At 48.6% G+C, this 17892-nt stretch overlaps 1 protein-coding gene and 1 long non-coding RNA gene across 10 annotated transcripts in view; one reads left to right on the top strand and one right to left on the bottom strand.

Annotated features, from left to right (window-relative positions):
* The window catches only part of Macf1 (microtubule-actin crosslinking factor 1), a 338170-nt gene that overhangs the window by 6772 nt on the left and 313506 nt on the right, over positions 1-17892 (top strand). Inside the window, exon 1 of one of the 9 annotated variants that reach the window (XM_011240418.2) lies at positions 15555-16565. The exons of the other annotated variants lie outside the window; for them this stretch is intronic. Within the exon in view, the coding sequence (XP_011238720.1) occupies positions 16472-16565 (94 nt within the window). The 5' untranslated portion in view covers positions 15555-16471. Of the gene's footprint in view, positions 1-15554; positions 16566-17892 lie in introns of those variants that run through there. 9 annotated transcript variants of the gene reach the window in all.
* On the bottom strand, positions 9821-15150 carry Gm12925 (predicted gene 12925). Its single transcript, NR_136925.1, has 4 exons — positions 14724-15150; positions 13284-13417; positions 12316-12407; positions 9821-10112 (listed from the first exon to the last, which is right to left on the bottom strand). It is a non-coding gene; the product is annotated as a predicted gene 12925 (long non-coding RNA).

Here is a 17892-nt window from a genome sequence, read left to right as displayed (position 1 = left end):
AGCAGCTGTGTCCTGTGTAATTTTCTCCTCCCTCAGGTTTTGGGTTATGAAGCAAAGTGGGAGGTGTCAGAATTAGACTCATCACATGGAGAGACTTCCCAGTCCCTAGTCCCTTCTGGTGTCTTTTTTCCCTTTATTATTATTGTTGTTGTTATTATTAATTATTTTATTTGTTTACATCCCTAATGCTGCCCCCCTCCCAGTCCCACCTCCCCTTCACCTCTGAGAGGGTGGGTATCCCCCCACCCTAGAGCATAAAGTCTCTGCAGGATTAGGCACCTCCTATCCCACTGGGGCCAGACTAGGCAGCCCTCTGCTACGTACATGCTGGGGGTCTCCGACAAGCCGGTGTATGCTCTTTGGTTAGTGGCTCAGTCTCTGGGAGCTCCCAGAGGGTCAGGTTAATTGACACTGTTGGTCGTCCTGTGGGGTTGCCATCCCCTTCAGTTCCTTCAATCCTTGCCCTAACTCTTCCATAGCAGTCCCCAACCATGTCCGTGGGTATCTGCATCTGTCTCAGTCACTGCTGGGTAGAGCCACTCAGAGCCATGCTAGACTCCTGTTTACAAGTACAACATAGCGTCAGTAATAGTGTCAGGGATAGGTGCCCACCCACGAGATGGATCCCAAGTTGGCTTCATCACTGATCAGCCATTCCTTCGATCTCTGTTCCATTCCATTTTTGTCCCTGCATTTCTTTTATGCAGGAGCAATATTGGGTTGAAAATTTTGAAGGTGGGTTGGTATCCCCATTTCTCCACTGTCTGACTACTGGAGGTAGTCTCTTCAGGTGCCATATCCCCACTGTTGGGCGTTTCAGTTAAGGTCACCCACACTGAGTCCTAGGCGTCTCTGCCATCCTTGGTCTCTGGGACTTCTAAGAGATTTCTTTCCCACCCCTCACTCCCACCTCACCTCCACCCTGGCAGGTGCATATTTCCATCATTCTCCTAGTCCTCTGGGCCTCTCTCCTGTCTCCCCCATACCTGATCCTGCCCTCTATCCCCTCCCCTCTCCTCTCTCACCCAGGCCCCTCCCTTTCTCTGCTTCCCATTGCTATTTTATTCCTCACTTGGGCCAGCCTTCTTGTTTAACTTCTTTGGGTCTATGGGGTGTGTCATGGAGACATATATATATATATATATACCCAGTTTTCACATATACCCAGTTTTCACACACCCCAGAAGAGGGAATCAGATCCCATTACAGATGGTTGTGAGCCACACATGGATTCTTGGAATTGAAGTCAGGACCACTGAAGAGCAGTCAGTGCTCTTAATCTCTGAGCCATCTCTCCAGCCCCTAAATGCTGTATTCTTTGAGATCTGTGGAGAACAGGTGAAGAAAATGGTCAAAATTACAACCACATAACTCTAGGGACGCCGTTCTCATCTGTTGCATTGTGGATGTGTATAGTGGTTGTGACTAATTTTTTGTAGATATGGGCCAAATGTCTTGTTTTGACTAGGGCAGAGCTAGTGCAAAGGTATTCACATTCTACTCATCAATGAGGAATTCATCCGTCCATCTAACATCAGGTATGTAGGCCCTTCTCGCTTTTGTTTTGTTTTCTTCAAGGTCTCATATGGCCCAGGCTGGCCTTGAACAATCTGTGTAGCAGAGGCTGATCTTTCTGCCTCTACCTACCAAGAGATGGATTTCAGGTGTGTCACCAAGCCCACCTTTTTTCTGTTTGTTTTGTTTTGTTTTTTTGAAGGTTGATGACATTTTTATTAGAATCTACAAGAAAATTCCCAGGGCAAACAAACTGTAAATCTCAGCAGCTTCCTGGAGGAGGAGGATGGAGAAGAGAGGGAAAGCACCATTCTGTTTGAATTAACCGGGTCTAGGGGTCAGCCCTGGGAGGCAGGGAGCCACATGTGGAGGTTTAGAGGAAGAGTGAGGAAGCCAAAGGTGACAGGAAAAGCATCTTTCAATAGCAGGGAGAAAGGAGGAAAGCAAGCTACCTTTTCTGATTAATTAGCAAAGTGAGCTGACTTAGGAAGCTGAAGCCGATTGTCATTCGTCTCCCCCCCCCCCCCCATGGCATCCAACTCTCAATCTTTGTGCAGCCACTTCCCATAGCTGAAGCCGGGTGTGGTGGCACATGCCTTTAATCCCAGCACTCTGGCAGGTGGCTTTCTGAGCCCGAGGCCAGCCTGGTCTATAAAGTGAGTTCCAGGACAGCCAGGGCTATACAGAGAAACCCTGTCTTGGAAAACCAAAAAGAAAAAAGAAAAAAAGAGGGCTGGTGAGATGGCTCAGTGGGTAAGAGCACCCAACTGCTCTTCCGAAGGTCTGAAGTTCAAATCCCAGCAACCACATGGTGGCTCACAACCATCTGTAACAAGATCTGACTCCCTCTTCTGGAGTGTCTGAAGACAGCTACAGTGTACTTACATATAATAAATAAATAAATCTTTAAAAGAAAAAAAGATAGCTGAAGATATGGTCCTTTCTTCATGGAATTCAGTCTAGCTGAGAGGATGGAAGAAAAGAAATTGATTACATTGTGAAAGCTGGGCACACAAGAACTCAGGCTAAGAATGCACACAGCCTGGTTACCCAGTTGGGCAGCATCGTCGTAGAGTCAGTCATTTACCCATTTCTAACAACTGCTCCACTAGAGCCTGCTCCAGGAAGCTGCCTCTGATCCCTCCTATCAGACAGCGTATCTCTTCCTAACACTTCTGCGTCTTATGTTCCAGCTCTTTGTCCCAGGTCCACAGCAGACATGGACCTTGTTATAATCAGGAGTTCTTTCTTGCTTTTCTCACCCTGGGTGGGCAGTCCTGAGCATGCTCTCATGCTCTTCACAGAAGGGCACCTGCTCCCCCTTTTCCTTTATGCAGCTTTCCTCTAGGACAGCAGATTCATTCGTCCATCCATCCATCCATCCATCCATCCACCCACTCACCTGCCATAAAAAGACTGGACTGGCCGGGCGGTGGTGGCCCATGCCTTTAATCCCAGCACTTGGGAGGCAGAGGCAGGCGGATTTCTGAGTTCGAGGCCAGCCTGGTCTACAGAGTGAGTTCCAGGACAGCCAGGGCTTTACAGAGAAACCGTTTCGAAAAACCAAAAAAAAAAAAAAAAAAAAAAAAAAGAGAGAGAGAGAGAGACTGGACTGCAGCTATGTACCAGGAGCTACAGTGACAATTTTATTCAGAGTCAGGACGTCCAGCCGGATAACTACCCTGCGGTGCTTTCATAGATTCATCTGTAAAAGGGTGACCATGGATACCTGCTTCCAGGGATCACTGAATGAGGTTTCCATACCTGTAACTACACTTAGTGCTGTCCTTCCTATTACTTGGATACCGACCAAAAGAGGCAGGGAAGGCTGCAGGAGGCCAGTGCTTTCCTAGGCCAGCAAGGAATGCGCCTGAGCTTGCCGCTTCTGTTGCTTTCTTTTGTTCATTCCAAGGCCTTGTCAGAGAGCAGATGGAAGTGATTTATTCTATCCAAGCCACAGATGGAATTGAAGGCTATAGGGGTAGGAAGTGGGACCCTAAGGAAGAATTCTCCTGGGAACCCATATTCCTGGGCAAGCAAGCTTTCTCATCCTGAGCATTTTGCAGCTTTGTACCCAAGAAAGCTCATTCTCTTTCCAGCTTCTCTCTCTCCTTTTTGACTGTGTGTTCTGAGTGCCTGGCTCTGTCCTGGAGCCTGGTTTCAATAGCGGGAGAGGCCTGGGAAAGTGGGGCAGAGTGAACGGTAGCTACACACCACCAGCTCAGCTGCAGTGCTTTGAAAGCAAATCTGGGTCACATTCACTGGAGGGATAGAAAATGACCACGTGGGCAGAATTCCGTGCACGCGGCAAAAAAGATAGCCAAGCTGTCCTTTCTCTGAGGCTCAGGGTCCCTTTGGGACTCCCAGCTGGTCAGGGAGGTGGTGGCTGCATCGCAGTGTACAATCCTGTCTTTACCAATGGCTTTCCACCATGCTTTCTGAGTGAGTTCCAGGTAATCCAGAGGAATGGCAGTCTGGCACAGCACATGGCTATCTGTTCTGAAGTTTAGGAATGAAGAGGAAGGACTGGATGCTTTGGGGACTGTGGAAGGCTGTCATTTCTTAGAGATGAGATGCCACTAGAAGAAATGCAGAACTGACTGTATTAGAATCCTGAACTGCACTAAGCCTCTACTCTAGCAGTATGCCACCTCAGAAAGGCCTGTGACCATACCTGGGTGTGAGAATTAATTATCCACCATCTCCACGTGTTATACTGAGGCAGTCTGGCATCTTTTTTTCATGGTTGCTGTAGCTGAGACCGGCTGTGGTCTGGCTTTATGGACTGCCTGAAGCAGTCAGGGCAGAAGCCAGATTCCCGGCTCTGCCTGGACTTTTCTGTAGGAACAGAAAGGGGCTCCTCCGGAGCTGGGATCTCTCTTTGGACTAAGGCTGCTGCTAAAAAGATGTGAAACCCCTGTAATCTGCAGAACGAGTAACGGGCTCTTACCCCGGAGGTTTTCACAGGGGAGGATTCTGCTCGGAGCCTCTGTGAGTGAGTTGCCTTGGGGGATGCTGCTCTCTGGCTGTCACTCGTTCATTTCCACGGCTATTTTTCTCTTCCTTTCATTCATGCAAGGGAATGGCTTTCCATATCTCAGTTGTTGTCCCTGAAAAGTTACTTACCTGATTGGGCCCCACATTTTTATTGCTAAAATCGGGGAGCAAGAGAGCTGCTTCAGAGGCTTATAAAGTGGGCTAAGGTCATGGGAGTAAGTGGCCTGGCCCTGTGTCTGCTCTACAGGTAACCCTTCATCTAGAGTGGCCGCTCCCCTGAGTATCTTTGATTCAGACACAGTTTCTCATTGGTCTGTGAGTGTGCCGCCTTACTCCCTTGCTTCTTCCTTGGTCATGTATTGCTGACTCCTTTAGTTGCTTTGTTCAAGGTTTCAGGGTCCAGCTCCTGCCCACGAAAGCAGTGGGGATACTGCTCGAGCTGTGCTGAACTGAAACTGAGGAAAATTGTGTGGAGGTTCTTAGGGGAGAGGGCCTCCTGCTATATCTGTCCGTCTGGGACCTGAATCAATGGAAGGCTTTTTATCTGGGACTTGGAAAAGAATTAGGCACTTGCTAGAGCACCCAGAAAAGAGAGGGCACACCCATTATGTGTTTTTATTCTTTCTCTCCTTTCTTTGTCCTCAGTAGGAAGGGAAGAAAATGACTTGAGAACAGCTGGGTGGGAGTTAGGAATTGAAGAACACAGAGGGTGGGTTGGGAGCTGAGTTCTGGGCCCAGCTTGGGAGCTCCTGAGAGCTCACGCCACTGCTGGTAGCTCTGCTGCTGAGTTCCTAGATGTGTACTGGAACTTTATGCATGTCATTTCACCCCCAGGGATCCCTGGGAAATCATGGCTATTTGCAACAGTAAAACCAAGCAACTTGTCTGGAGTTGTCCAGGAAGCTAGAGGAAGCCAGAGTTCAGCATTATCAATATGCATGGTGTCTCCTGAAGTCTCACAGGCGCGATGTTCCCTTGCTTCAGGCCCAACTGATGCTAAAGCCCTCACTCTTTCCAGAAAGCCTGAGACAAACGCAAGAGTAGAGAGGATGGTATTCTGAAGGCCCATTACCCAGAAACAAGAATCCCCGATCCTAACTGGGCTGTGGCACGTGCTTCTAATTTGCAGTGCACAGGAGGCAAATGCAGGCAGATGTCTGTGAATTCAAGCCAGCCTGGTCTACAGAGTGAGTTCTAGAGCAACCAGAGCTACATGGTGAGACACTGCCTCATAAACAAACAAACAAACAATCTTATTTAAGTGAGTTCTAGGCTAGCCAGAGCTTCATAGTGAGATGCTGCTGTTTTATAACTAACTCACTCACTCAATCAATCAATCAATCAATCAACCAATCATCTTATTCATTCCATTCTTGGCTCCACAGTTATGTAAAAGAGGTGGGCTTGGTACTATAGGCTACTCAGCAGGCTGAGGCAGGAGGATTGATGGTTCAACTTGAGTAACTTTAGTAAGACTCTGTCTTAGAGTAAATATGTTAAAGGTAGCTGGGGACATAGCCCAGGGGTAGACCACTTGCCTAGCCAGCTGAGGGCCTTAGACTCAGTTCCCAACACAAAAGGAAACTTTGTGCAGTGCTATACTTTCCATGCCCGCCCCCAGTGTTACTCACTTTTATTAGCTTATATCTGTTGTGTAAAACAATAACTTTTTTTTTTTTTCGGTTTGTCAAGACAGGGTTTCTCTGTGTACCCTTGGCTGTCCTGAACCAGGCTGGCCTTGAACTCAGTGACTTACTTCTCTTCTCCCAAACACTGGGATTAAAGGTGTAACACCCACCCACACATAATGGATTAAAAAATATATTTTTTGGCCTGAACTTGTAACAATCTTCCTTCCTTTGTCTCCTGAGTGCTAAATTATAGGCATGTACTACCATGTTTGGCAATGCAAGATCTCTCTCTCTCTCTCTCTCTCTCTCTCTCTATATATATATATATATATATATATATATATATATATTAAATGTATATTTCTATATATAATTATATATATATAATTATATATATACATACATATATATATATATATATACATACATACACATAGTATATATTTAAATATATTATACATATTATATCCCAAAATTCAGCAAAGGAAGGCAGATATCCTCAAACTCAAGAGATCTGAGATTAAAGGCATGCACCACCACTATATCATTTTTATCACAACTAGACACAGACTTTCTATGTAGTTCTGGCTGCCCTGGAACTCTCAATGTAGACTAATTTGACCTTGAACTTCCAAGATATTTGCCTGCCTTTGCTGAATTTTGAGATTTAAAGCATGTGCCACCATGCTCGGCTTCATAGATTTTTAAATTCTTATATTTTTATAGTGCTGGAGATCAAACACAGGGCCTCGTGTGTTAGAAAATTTTGCCTTTAAAAAAGTCTCTAAAATTCATTTTATATGTATGAGTGCTTTGCTTGAATGTCTGATGCCTGAAGTGGCCAGTAGAGGACACTGAGTTCACTGCCACTGGAGTTACACATGGCTGTGAACCACCATGTGAGTGCCGGGAACGGAGCCCGGGTCCTTCTCAAGCCACCTCTTGGCCTCTCTGTCACTGTTTTGTGAGATGAGGTCTTGCTGTGTAGCTTGGGGTGACCTGGTCCATGAGATTCTTCTGACACAGACTTTCGAGGGCTAGGATTATAGATTACCACCATCCCTGTGCCTCTCTCACTGGCTTGTTTTGAGCCAGTCTCATGTGGCACAGGCTGGTCTTGATGGCTATCTAGCTGAAGATGACCTTGATTTTGGTTTTGTTTTGTTTTTCTGAGACAGGGTTTCTCTGTGTAGCCCTGGCTGTCCTGGAACTCACTCTGTAGACCAGACTGGCCTCGAACTCAGAAATCTGCCTGCCTCTGCCTCCCGGGCACTGGGATTACAGGTGTATGCCACCACTGCCTGGCAGATGAACTAGATTTCTAACTCCTGTCTTCATCTTGAGTTCTGATTTTATTTATTTATTTATATTTGTATTTTTATTTTTTGGGCTTTTTGAGACAGGGTTTCATTATGGAGCTCTGGCTGTCCAAGACTCACTATGTAGACAGGCTGGCCTTGAACCCAGAGATCCCTCTTCCTCTGCCTCCTGTAGTGATGGAAAATGAGCACAGGCCTTTATGCATGCCAGGGAAGCAGTCTATGAAATGAGCTGTATGCCAGCCCTTGCCCCACTTCTCAACCGTCACACTGCACCACTGCCCTTCTCTAGTTTTTAATCTGTTTATCTACTCCAGAGTCAACTTCTGAAGAAGAGAGCCCCTGTCCTAGTACCCCTGCCCAGGGGCCTCGGGAGGTACTGAGTCCCAGGGACACTATGTCCCCTGCTTGGGATTCTTCCAGACAAGACTCATGTTCTTCTCCAAGGATGTACAGAGTGAGGCTTCGGCACATTTGTTCTATAACCAGGAGCTGTTTTTTGGCAGAGGCATCTGTTGTACCTGAAACACTTCAGACCCATGGACCCTGGCTTTAATCAGAACTCTGCCAGGGTAATGGAGGGGAGCATCCCAAAATGGAGTTTTGAAAATTCAAAAAGTTGGAAGTTGAGCTGAGTGTTTTGGCGCATGACTGTAATCCCAGAACTCAGGAGGCAGAGGTAGGTGGATCTCTGTGAATTCAAGGTTAACCTGGTCTATAGAGCAAATTCTAGGCTAGGTAGAGCTATACAGTGAGAAGGAAAGAAAGAAAGAAAGAAAGAAAGAAAGAAAGAAAGAAAGAAAGAAAGAAAGAAAGAAAGAAAGAAAGGAAGGAAGGAAGGAAGGAAGGAAGGAAAGAGAGAGGGGGTAGGGGTAGGGGGAGAGGGAGAAGAAACAATGAAAGCCAGGCATGGTGGCGAATGCCTTTAATCCCAGCACTCCGGAGGCAGAGGCAGGCGGATTTCTGAGTTCGAGGCCAGCCTGGTCTACAAAGTGAGTTCCAGGATAGCCAGGGCTACACAGAGAAACTCTGTCTTGAAAAACCATAAAAAAAAAAAAAAAAAAAAAGAAACAATGACTCCAGGAGTGGTGAGGAATTCCGTAATCCAGGCACCTAGAAGACACAGGACAGTCAGGACTATGTAGAGAAACTTCTTCTCAAAAAGTGAAACAAAAATAAGAAGTTGAAACTAGGGGCTGGGGGGCTGGTAAGATGGCTCAGTGATTAAAAGCACTTCCAAAGGTCATGAGTTCAAATCTCAGCAACCACATGGTGGCTCACAACCATCCGTAACGAAATCTGATGCCATCATCTGGAGTGTCTGAAGACAGTTACAGTCTACTTACATAAAATAAATAAATGAATAAATAAATAAATATTAAAAAAAGAAAGAAAGAAAGAAAGAAAGAAAGAAAGAAAGAAAGAAAGAAAGAAGCTAGGGGCGGGAGATACAGCTCAGTGATTAAGAGCACTGACTGCTCTTCCAGAGGTCCTGAATTCAATTCCCAGCAACCATATGGTGGCTCACAACCATCTGTAATGAGATCTGACGCCCTCTTCTGGTGTGTCTGAGGACAGCTACAGTGTACTTACATATAATAAATAAATAAATAAATCTTTAAAAAAAAAAAAAAAAGAAACGTTGAGACTAAATCTTAGTCTTCCATCTGTGAGGGAAGGAATTCTGCCAGGTCAGAAGAGCCTGAATCTCAGGCTTGCTCAGATGCCTGGGGAAGTATTCCACACTGCCGTTCTCACCTAAAAACAGAGGCCACTACAGTGTAGGACCCGTGGAGGCCCTGGGGATTAATGGTAGGTTCTGTCCTTCACAGGCTCCTGTGGTGGAGCAGTGTGGGAAGGGAGGGAGGGAAGTTTTATAGATGAGTTGCTGTGCCTTTGAGTTTCAGGAACCTCCCAGTTTCCTGTATAGTGAATGCAGCCTGCCTGCAGCCTCGCCTGTAAGAACCTCAGGTGCCCACAAGAATGAGACCCTCTCTTGCGGAAGGGAGATGTGGTGTGAATGAGGCTCAAATCTTTGTTGTTTGTTTGTTTGTTTCAAGACAGGGTTTCACTGTGTAGCCCTGGCTGCCCTTGAACTTGCTCTGTAGACCAGGCTAGCCTCAAACACACAGAGATTCACCTGCCTCTGCCTTCCTAGTGCTGGGACTAAAGGCATGCGTCACCACTGCCCAATGAGGTTTGATTCTTTCAAGAGGAAAAAGAATACAGCTTTATCCACACTGTTGGGAGAGATGGTGGAGGGCCGGGGCCCTCTGTAACTACTGATCCGTTCTGAATGCCAGCTATATGCCTTGTGTGGTGCATGCTGTTGTGAACCACAATGGTCAAACTGAGTTTAAGAAGCTGATGTTCTATAGTAAACAGACAGACACCTGGAGAGTTCAGGACCTCGCCTGAGGTCTCTCAGCCAGCAAGGGGCCAAACTGGGAAGGATTCTAGCTCTGCCTAAGGCAACTACTGCCTTTACAGTGCTTAGTAAGATAATGACCAGAAACATGTGTGTAGCACTTCATGGTTCACGAGTGTCTTCACATCCTTTCTATGCACTCTGTGAAGACAGGCCTGGGTGGCTGAGGCATTCCACACTTCTTTGGGACAGCTTCTTGTTGAGGGTCCTTCCTCTTGTTCTCTGGAGGGAGGATGGGAGATGGCAGTGACTCTGAGAAGTCAGAGAAGGCCTAGGGAGAGGCTAAGAAGGTGAGACTTGGCCAGTTGCTATGGTTACCCAGCCATCTGGGTAACCATTTTGAGGGTTGCTATGGTGATGGGCTGCTGGGTGGCAGGGAACCTTCTTCCTGGGTGGCTGGCACCATCCAGGCTTTTGAGATGAGGGATATTGCACTTTTATAGCAGAAGAGGATAGCACAAGAGGCAGGCAAAGTCTAGCTGCCCTGAGGAGACTAAGGGACTTAGGGTAAAACTTAGGTTTCCAAGGCAGAAAGCAACTTTGTCTAGGACTGGCCAAAGGGGGAGGGACTGACCTAGAGGTGGGACTCCTAAGACTGAGACTAGAACCTGGCCGTTTGCTTCCAACCAAATGATCAATCTGAGCAGTCCCTGCTGCTCCTGCTACCAATTTCTACAGGGGAATGTAAAAGACACACCATGTAAGACACAGCAGATAGTGCCATAAAGAGGAATAGAGTACACACACACACACACACACACACACACTCACACACATCACACCTTACTAGCAGATGTATTTATAGAGCATCAGTTCACACACAGAAAATAGAGCTGCTTAAGCCAAGTTGATGAAGTGTTGGAAGGAAGTCTCCTAGAGGTTGAGGAGGGGACGGGGACAGGATTTCGCACTTCCCTCTTTCTGAATATGAAGTAGCTCCAGTTCTTGACCACTGAGTAAATACTGTCTGCTTGTTTGTTTGCTTGCTTGGTTTGTTTTGTTTTGTGAGATGGCGTCTAACTATGTAACTCTGGCTGTCTTGGAACTATGTAGACCAGGCTGGCACACTGAGAGTGCCTCAGGAGTGCTGGTATTAAAGGCATGTACCATGACACCCAGCTCCTGAACTAACAAGGTTCTCCATGTAACAGCCTTGGCTGTCCTGGAACTCGATTTGTATACCAGGCTGGTTTCAAACTTACGGAGACCCACGTGCCTCTGGATTACACGCTGGGCTTACAGGCCTGCTTGACTCCCACTCAGCTAAAAGGTGGGGTTGTTAAAAAGAGCTGCCTGGGCCAGTTAAAACCGGCTTCATGCGCTGCCAGGAGTTTCCCTCTAGGCTTTCAGGAGTTGGAGATGCAGGGAGTGGATTTTTTAGGCAAAGGATTAGAGTTTGGTTCTGGGGAAAATGCTGCCCACAAAGTATGAGGCCATGAGAAATAAATATACTATTTGTGTGAGTGTGTGTGTCTGCTTGAGCTGGGACTGAATGAAGCTCTCTGCATGCTAAGGACGTACTCTACCACTGAGCTACAACCCAGCCCAAAGTTTTTAAATACTGTAGCCTAGTCAAAAGCCACAGACAGCTCAGTATTTTAAGATCGTCTGTCTCATTCACTCATTTATTTTGTAGTCGATCAAAATTTTAAACATTCAAGAGTGTCCTAAATATACAGTGTTGTTTGCCATATGCTGAGGACCTCAGGCACCCTCACATACAAAAGCCCCAGGGCTTACCGAGCTAATGCTATAGGAAGGCTGAAAGACAAGCTGGTCAGAGCTAGAGAGATGGATCAGTGGCTAAGAGCACTGGCTGCTTTTGCAGAGGACCCAATTCAATTCCCAGCATGCACGTGGTGTCTCACAATCATCTGCATTGCCAGTTTCAGGGGATTCAAAGCTCTCTTCGGATTTCTGTAGGCACTATTTTGTACACATACATCCATGCAGACAAAACATTCCTGCATATAAAATTAAAACAAAAAAAACTACTTAAAAAAAAAAAAAAGGCAAGCTGGCAGTGCATGCCTGTAACTGAGGCTGAGGCAAAAGGACCTCAGGGTCAAGAGCAGCTTTTGGAAACTTTCAAAGGAAGAAGTGAGAAAGACCCTGCCTCAAAGAAACAAGAATAAGGGTTGATGAAGAGAACCAGTGCTCACACCTTGTCACCTCCTCTCCGTGCCTATGCCTTGGCATTCATACACATCAAAATGCATGAAAAAGAAATAAAAATGTAATATGGAAGAAAGAAAAGAGGCAGTGTGGTGGCACAGGCTTGTAGTCTCAGGCACCCAGGAGGCTCGTAAATGAATTATCCTTAAGCAGAGAGGCTAACAGGGGAATTGCAAGTTCAAAGCTGGCCTGGGCAATTTAGAGAGATACTGTCCCACAATAAAAGGCGGCTGGGTATGGTGTTGAATACCTTTAATACCAGTATCCAGGAGTCAGAGGCAGGTGATCTCTGTTAGTTCCAGGCCAGCCTGGTCTACATTGAGAGTTCCAGGGAAGCCACTGCTGCAAAACAAACAAACAAACACATTTTAAAAAAGAAAAAAAAAAAAGCCGGGTGTGGTGGCGCACGCCTTTAATCCCAGCACTCGGGAGGCAGAGGCAGGTGGATCTCTGAGTTGGAGGCCAGCCTGGTCTACAAAGTGAGTTCCAGGACAGCCAGAGCTATACAGAGAAACCCTGTCTCGAAAAACCAAACCAAACCAAACCAAACCAAAACCAAAACCAAAAACAAAAACAAAAACAAAAAAATGAAAAAAGAAGGGGATACAGAGATGGCTTAGCGATTAAGAGCACTGACTACTCTTCCAGAGGTCCTGAGTTCAATTCCCAGCAACCACATGGTGTCTTACAACCATCTGTAATGGGGTCTGATGCCCTCTTCTGGTGTGTCAGAAGACAGCTACAGTGTACTCATATACATTAAACAAACAAACAAATAAATACATAAACCACCACAAAACAAAAGACAGGAGAGAGGCTCCCAGCACACAAGAGGGGCTCCCGGCAACTGCCTGTAATTCTATCTCCAGGGAATCCGGCACCCTCTTATAGCCTCTGCAGGCACACACACACACACACACACACACACACACACACACACACACACACACCCTTAAACGTATATAAAAGAGGGCTGCAGATAGTGCTCAGTTACAGAGTGCTTACTGCTGAACACAGTGACTTGAGGAAGGCTTTAGAATTTCCGAGAGTAGAAGTGAGTCGTGCTAAAGGAGAGAAACAATGGAGGGCACAGTCTTGGAGGAAACCAGGTAGGAAGGCTCTGAGATAAGAGAGTATATTTGAGGATTGAAAGATGTGTTGAGGCTTTTGGGGGAAGGGCAATTGACAAGATGAAGATTCTTTCCTTGCATTACCCACCTCTGCCACTAGGTGTCCTCCCAAGTCCATCCTGCTGTCTGATTCTTCCAAGGCAAACTCCTTAGAAATTCAACAGCAGGCCCAGGAGAGCCTCAGAGCTTCTGGATTGTATGGTTTGGCAATCAACTTAGATTCTTGCTTGAAAGAAGTAAAACAAAAACAAAAATTGCACTTTGTTAGCCTTTCTTCCTTCCCTCCAAGAAGCTCTGTTCCCTCTAGCCTAGTAAAATGTTCTCTGTATAAAACAGGAGCATCAGCCAAACATGTGGACTTCCCCTTTGCCATTCATTAGAAGAAAGCTTCACTCCAAACTCCCGGGAGAGTATTTAAATGCAAATTTCATCAAGAAAGCAACTTGGGTTGGAGAGAGGCACTCTAGCCACTGTGCAAACCAAGTCTCTTCCTAATTACTAGGTTTCTTTTCTTTTCTTCCTTTGGAGGCTGGGTGTCACCATATATAAATATAGTTTAGGCTGCCCTCAAATTTACAATTCTCTTGCCTCAGCCTTCCGAACGCCTGGTTACGGGTTTGGTCGTGGCTTTCCTGTGTTCTCTTTCTTTTTGCTGAGGGTAAAAGCACAGGGTCTCACTATGTAGCCTTATCACAAGGTTACATAGTGACAAGGTTGGCCTCTAATTCACTGTGATGTCCCCACCTTTGCCTCTTTAGTGCGAGGATCAAAGGCACGCACCACAATGCTTGGCTTTTTACTGTGTTTCTTAATAGGAATCTCAGCCTTTTGCTTTATCTTTCCTTCCTTCCCAGTTTTCCACAGAACCTGTTTAGCACAGTAAACTATTCCATACTCTGTCATTTCCCAAGCTTTGGCAAGTATCAGTCATAGTTCTTGAGGAACCTGCTCACAAACTGGTGCATGTAGCCCAGGAGGGGATAGGGGTACTTTTCTATTTGCTGCAATGAACTGAGGGCGGAGGTAGGTGTTTGTAAAGGGTAAGGGTGGAGGCCTGTGGATGTGTATTTGCACCCAGGCCTCCTTAGCCCTACTGGTACAAAACAGTATAGGAAATGCAGTGACTCAGCACTTACAGTCAAGAGCTCCAGAATTAGCAATTCTCTATTATTATCTGCTGTTTTGAAAAAAGAAAAAAAAGTGCTTGCTATGAAGTACCACACCAACTCCTTCTTCTCTGCTAAATGCCTTTTACTCTTTAAGAAAAAAATACTGCTAAGACTTATTTCCTTTGTGTTTCTAGACTGAGCTCATTAGTATCTGACCTCAATCAGTGAACTATTATATATGTGTGTGTGTGTGTGTGTGGATAGATAGATAGACAGTGTGTGTATGCACAGAGTAAAACTGGAAGAAATTTGAGCATTTGCCCCAAGGATTTTCCATGTCCTTTCAGGCCTTCTCTGTACAGAGCTTGGGAAGCTGAGCAAAAATTGATGGGAAGAGATATGATTAATTATTTGCTCACCTGCTTTGTGATGTGGAAAGCGATGATTGCATCTATTAGTGAAAAGCATCATTTCACGTAATTAATGTACTGAGCAATGACTGACCAAATACTTGACATTACTCAAACGGTACAAAGCTATAATTCTTGCTCTAGGGTAAGAGGCTCCTACTGCTTAAGAATGAGAGCTGAGATGGAATTCCAAGTGTCGATTTTGGTTGCTCAATGCCACCTGCTCATGTGCCTTTACTGTGATATTTACTAGTTATTACCACAACCACTTCCCTGTTCCCTGGAAAAGTCAACTACGGTTGGATGGGCCAAAAGTGGGCTAAAAGTATCATTTTGTTTGAAACAGTCTCATTGCGAGGCCCAGACAGACCTAGAACTTGTAGCAAATCTCCTGCTCTCCCTCCTGAGGGCTAGGATTACAGGTGTGAGCTACCATCTTGGAATTCCTCATTCATTACTTTTGGTTCCAGTCAACCCATGACTGTTGGGATTGGATGATATACAACTCAATAGAGAACCCGATGGATGACGCTGGGGACAAAATGGTCCTCAATACATCCCTGCTCGTATTTACGTTTCCTTTCTTCTTTCTCTAGGGCTGAGAATAATTGGCTACTGGCTTCCCCCGCGTTGCCCTAACCAGTTTTGCTCCAGAATCCTTCCTTTGTTCCCTGCCAGTCCTGGTGCAGCCTCAGGTTCCCACATTTCTCCCTTTTGATCTAAGTCGCCGTGTGGAGAGGGCTGTCACACTTTAGTAATCCTATTGGGTCTCCCCCCTTGGATTTACGCCCTCCCCCCATGTGCGGTCAGAATCGTGTTTTCATCGCTCTCTCAGTTGTCATTTCTCAGGCTCTGCTCCTTGGCCTGGTTTACTTTATGGTGATGGCTCTGTCGCCCTCGCTTCCACTTCAGTTTCGTCTGTTTCTGGACAACTCTTTGTTCCCGGGCTTCTTTGTGGTCGTACCGTTCCCTTCGGCCTCCCGTATCAGTCCCGGCTGGGGCTCGCCCTTGTCTTGGTTCTGGAGCCGTGTGGCCTTGGCTGTGAGGCATCACGGTCTTTTGCTCTCCGCCTGCCTTCAAGGTTTTCTCTAAGTCCTTCTCCCACGGCCGCTGCGGCCCGCCGGGCCCGGGGCTCCCTCCTTTGTCCCGGCTGCCCGCGGAGGTCAGCGCTGAGGGCGGCTGCGGCCCAGCCCGGGTCGGCCCGGGGGTCTCCCGGCCGCTGCGGCCCGCCGGGCCTCCTGTTCGGACGTGCAGGGGGCCTCCTGGCGGCGGGCCTCAGGCGACGGCCCGCCTTCCTCGGCGTCCCCGCTCGGGCCTGCGGCCCGCCCGGGCGGTGGTCGGTCGGTGGCCCGCCCGGCCCAGCAGGGGCTGCAGCCCCGGGGCTGAGGACGCGCCCGGCGGCGGAGGCGGCGGGCTGAGGGGCGGGGAACCGGCCCGGCCCGGCGCTCCTGACAGGAGGCGCCGCCGCCGCCGTCGCGCCGGGGCGGGCTGAGGGAGGAGCGGAGCCGAGGGGTGGGGAGGCGGAAACGCGAGCCGGGACCGGCGGAGCGCGAGCGGGCCGGGTGCGAGCGGACTGAGGGAGCCGAGCGCGACTGCCGGGCCGGGCGAGACGGACGCAGATCTGAGAGCGAGAGAGCCAAGGCGCCACCGCCGCCGAACCGCACAAAGGCCGAGACTGGGGCCGCCGCCGCCGCTTCAGCGCGCGGGCCTGGAGCCGGCGCCCCCCGGGGCCCGGGCAGAGCGCGGCGCGGGCAGCCATGGCCGGCTACGTGCCGGGTCAGCAGCCGGCCAACCGCAGCCAGGAGAAGGAGTTCGTGCAGGCGTACGAGGATGTGCTGGAGCGCTACAAAGGTGAGGCTGCGGCCGGGCCGGCGCTGGCCGGAGCCGGAGGCCCGGGGCTCGGCCGGCTGCAGGTGGGGAGGCGGGCGGGCGGGGGGCGCGTCCACCCGTGCGGGGCTGGGCCGGGAGCCGCGGCCGCCTCTCCCGGGCTGGCTTCTGTGGAGTTGAGATAAGCGTCGGGAGCCCCGCTGCCCGGCCGGCGCTGGGCGCTCTCCTATCTCCGGTCACACTGTTTGCTCTATTATCTGGCCGGATCCGAAGGAGGAGAGACGTGGAGCTGGCTCCGGAGACCGCCTGCTATGGGACTCTGCAGGAGGAGGAGTTGGGCTCGAGGGAGACGCTCTCATTCGGTTTCCCGGGGCGAGCTTCCCTGCGGTGGCTCTCCGGGGGTCGCCCGCCCGCCCGCTTTTGTCTCCCTGCCTCTTCGGAGGAGTCGCTCGGGAGCCTAGGACGCCGAGCATCCGGGGGGTCTTGGGGGGTCGGGTGGGCGGCGTGGCCGGTGAGTGTGCAGATTGCGGTGGCGAGGCCTCCCCACCCCCACGCCACCCCCCTCAATGTCTGGGCCTGCCTGGTTGAGGCAGGGGTCTAGTTATTATTATTATTTTTTTTCTTCCTCTCAGAAATAAAGATTGGTCTCGGAGCTCGGATTTCAGCCCCTGAAGGCTGGCTTGCGAAGCAGTTCAGCGAGTTAATGTCTAATCTCCGCCGAGTGCTCGCAGAGAAAGTTTTGACAGGCCAGCAGGGCTGCGGGCTGCCTTTCCCTAACCGCCCTGAGTGGAAGGCAGGGGTGCGTGGCCCTGGAGCCCCAGCTTTGATTTATCTTCAGTGTGCTCTGGACTGCATTTTTTTTTTTTTTGAGATGTTGATTTTCCTAGAAACTTCACAGGCAGGCACCCCTACCCCCCTCTTGAAAACCTGCTCTCCTGTGACTAGCCTTGCCTTTCTTTCCACGTGAAGGAGAGAAATCTTCAACCCTTAGGACTGAGGCCAGCATTCTTGTTTACAACACCTACCCAGTGAAGGAAAACTAAAGACAAAGCTGTAACCCCCGCCTCCCAGCACCCCTGGCCCCACAACCCTGGACATTAGGACGCTACCTGGGAGTGCAGCTTGGGGGAAATCAGATGAAATGGTGAAGGACTCGCTAGGGCGGCTGATGGTTTTTTGCTGTATCAGCTCCTGTAAGCTGTTCGGTCTTCCTGCCTGCAGGGAGTTTTCTGTCAGCCCCCCTCCCCCTTCTCTTAAGGAACGGGGATTATTGCGGAGCACAAAGAGGTTAGGTTGTGCGGCTGAACTTCTTTGAAAAACTGCTGCTCGCTGAGTGGTTCCATTAAGTTTC

The sequence above is a fragment of the Mus musculus genome, chromosome 4 (genome assembly GCF_000001635.26).
Source record: "Mus musculus strain C57BL/6J chromosome 4, GRCm38.p6 C57BL/6J".
NCBI classification, from domain to species: Eukaryota; Metazoa; Chordata; class Mammalia; order Rodentia; family Muridae; genus Mus; species Mus musculus.
Note: the sequence above shows the minus strand (reverse complement) of the source record. Positions and strands in the feature narration are given on the sequence as shown.